Here is a 2,189-nt window from a genome sequence, read left to right as displayed (position 1 = left end):
CCGGCCTGGAAGAGGGAGAAGTCTGGGGAGACGAGGGGGGGAAGGAGTGGGGGGCTGCGCCCCGTCTGTCCCATCTCCCGTCCCATCTCCCTGCCTCTGGGGCTGGGCGGCTGCAGCTCTCAGCCCCGGGAACACGGGATTAGGCACAGGTGACCGGGTCTTCGGGACCTTGTAGGATGGGTGGTTTGAAGGGCTTTTGGAAACCAAGCTCCGAGGGGACCAGCGGGTCTGCCCCGTTACCCACCACCCCTTCCCTCCCCACCCCCCTCCAGTGGGTCCCTCTCTCTCTCACACACACACACACACACACGCGCACGCACACGGTCAGGGCTCTCCCTCTGAATTTCCCAGGACCCAGGAGCCCGGAGTTCCCACCTGCCCAGGTTTTAGCTCCACAGCTGGGAGGCGGGGAGAGGACCGAGGCCAGGCGGCCAGCCATCCGAGAGCCCTGCCTTTCAGAAGGGACGTCCCTCCCTGGGTCCTGCGCGCACACACACACACCTGCACGCCTGCCAGAGCAGCCACTTGGCACGCCCAGGAACACGGACACAGCTGTCCCCGGACACGCAGCGTGTCAGAATGGACGACAGGGCCCGGCTGGCGTGGCTCCGTGGCCGAGCATCGACCTGTGTAGGAACCAGGAGGTCAGGGTGCACCTGCCCAGGTTGCAGGCTGGACCCCCAGTGGCGGGCAGCGTGCAGGAGGCAGCCCCTCAGTGATGCTCGCTCCTCATTGATATTTCCATCCCTCTCTCCCACTCCCTTCCTCTCGGAGATAAAAATTATATTGAAAACAACAGCAACAAAAGAGACCCCAACAAGGCTTGTGCCAGGTAACTAAGACATCCTCTCAGGTAATCAATTCCTTTAACCCCCCCCCTCCCCAGAACATGGCGGCGCTGACCCAGAGGCCGCCAGGTAGGGATGGAGTGGCCGGTGAGGATGGAAGGGCCTCCGGACCAGCCTCCTGCAGCTGTAAATACGGCCAGAGATTCGGGGTCATAAACCCAGGCTCGAGGCTGGTCCCAGCACTGCAGACTGCACTGCGCTTTGCAAATGACAGCAGCTCCCTGGCTTTCCCCCCACCCCACCCCCCAACCTCAGGGAACCCCTTTCCCGAACCACCCTTGTTTGGACACCTCCTCATGCCCCGCATCTGGGAGCTAGAGAGCGTCCCTGTGGGCCGCAACCCTGCAGGTCAGCACAGTGGCCTGCGTGTTTGTGAGGGAGGAAATAGCCAGGAGGGCACGTTCACAGAGCCCCCGAGAGGTGAGGGGGCCCCCCGTTCTCGCGCCCCACGCCCCATCGGGGTGTTGGGCCCCAGGAGGAAAGCCTTGCTACGATGTCACTAAAAGTTGAGACTGAAAGGCGGGCGGCGTGTGCCGGGAACAACAGGCTCCGGGCGACTCACAGGCAGCCCCCTCCATCGGCGCCTTTCGGTGCAAGTTCCTTCCTGTTTAGGGACCGTGGAGCTGGGAGGACAGCGCCAGTGCCTGTCTGAGGCCGGCGCTGCCTGAGGCCGGCGCTGCCTGAGGCCGGCGCTGCCTGGGTGGGTTTCCGCTTCGGGGCGGCGAGCCCCTCGGACCACGGCAGGCCGAACGCAGAGGCCCCGCGGCCTGTCCTCTAGCTCCCAAGTCCTGTCCCGTGGCCCCACTGTTGTTGCCTCCTGCGGGGCGTGGCCTGCAGTGCAGGGTGAGCTAGCCGCGTGGATCCAGAGACTCGTAAGGTGCTATGGGGTGTCCCAGAATTCACGCAAGATTTGAATTCTGCGTGAGCATTAACAACAACGACAAAAAACAAAAGCCTAATTTTACTTGGTTTATTGAATCAGATTCTCATCTCTGTTGCCCTTGGATGCCAACCCCTTCAATGTGATAAGCATCACCAAGGACCAATGATGGCCCAGGAGCAGGGGCAAGGAAGACCAATGAAGACCGCGGCTTTGCGTCTGTGCCAGCAAAGCCGGGGAGGCCATGGACCCGATGGGCTATTCCATACATAACCCTAGACTGTATACTTAATGAATCAATAGAAAATTTATAATTTTTAATTATAAACCTGTGTTTTCTATCAAGATGACTTCTTGCGTGAATTTTGGGACGCCCTATAGAAGAATGGCCTGTTGTCCCTCGTGGGATGTGCAGGAGGCTGTGGTGTTGAACTTGAAGCAGTCAGGTTCCCAGGCCTCCT

At 60.5% G+C, this 2,189-nt stretch overlaps 1 protein-coding gene across 1 annotated transcript in view; it reads left to right on the top strand.

The window, feature by feature from the left end:
• GABRA5 (gamma-aminobutyric acid type A receptor alpha5 subunit) overlaps nucleotides 1-1,516 on the top strand; it is a 26,169-nt gene extending 24,653 nt beyond the window's left edge. The window contains exons 10-12 of the mRNA XM_006753483.2: nucleotides 887-917; nucleotides 1,104-1,268; nucleotides 1,461-1,516. Coding sequence (XP_006753546.1) covers nucleotides 887-917; nucleotides 1,104-1,268; nucleotides 1,461-1,516 — 252 coding nt within the window. The remainder of the gene's footprint in view (nucleotides 1-886; nucleotides 918-1,103; nucleotides 1,269-1,460) is intronic.
• Nucleotides 1,517-2,189: the final 673 nt, after the last annotated feature.

This window comes from Myotis davidii, unplaced genomic scaffold (genome assembly GCF_000327345.1).
Source record: "Myotis davidii unplaced genomic scaffold, ASM32734v1 scaffold811, whole genome shotgun sequence".
NCBI lineage: Eukaryota > Metazoa > Chordata > Mammalia > Chiroptera > Vespertilionidae > Myotis > Myotis davidii.
The sequence above is the reverse complement of the archived record's forward strand: the minus strand, read 5'-3'. Positions and strand labels throughout refer to the sequence as shown.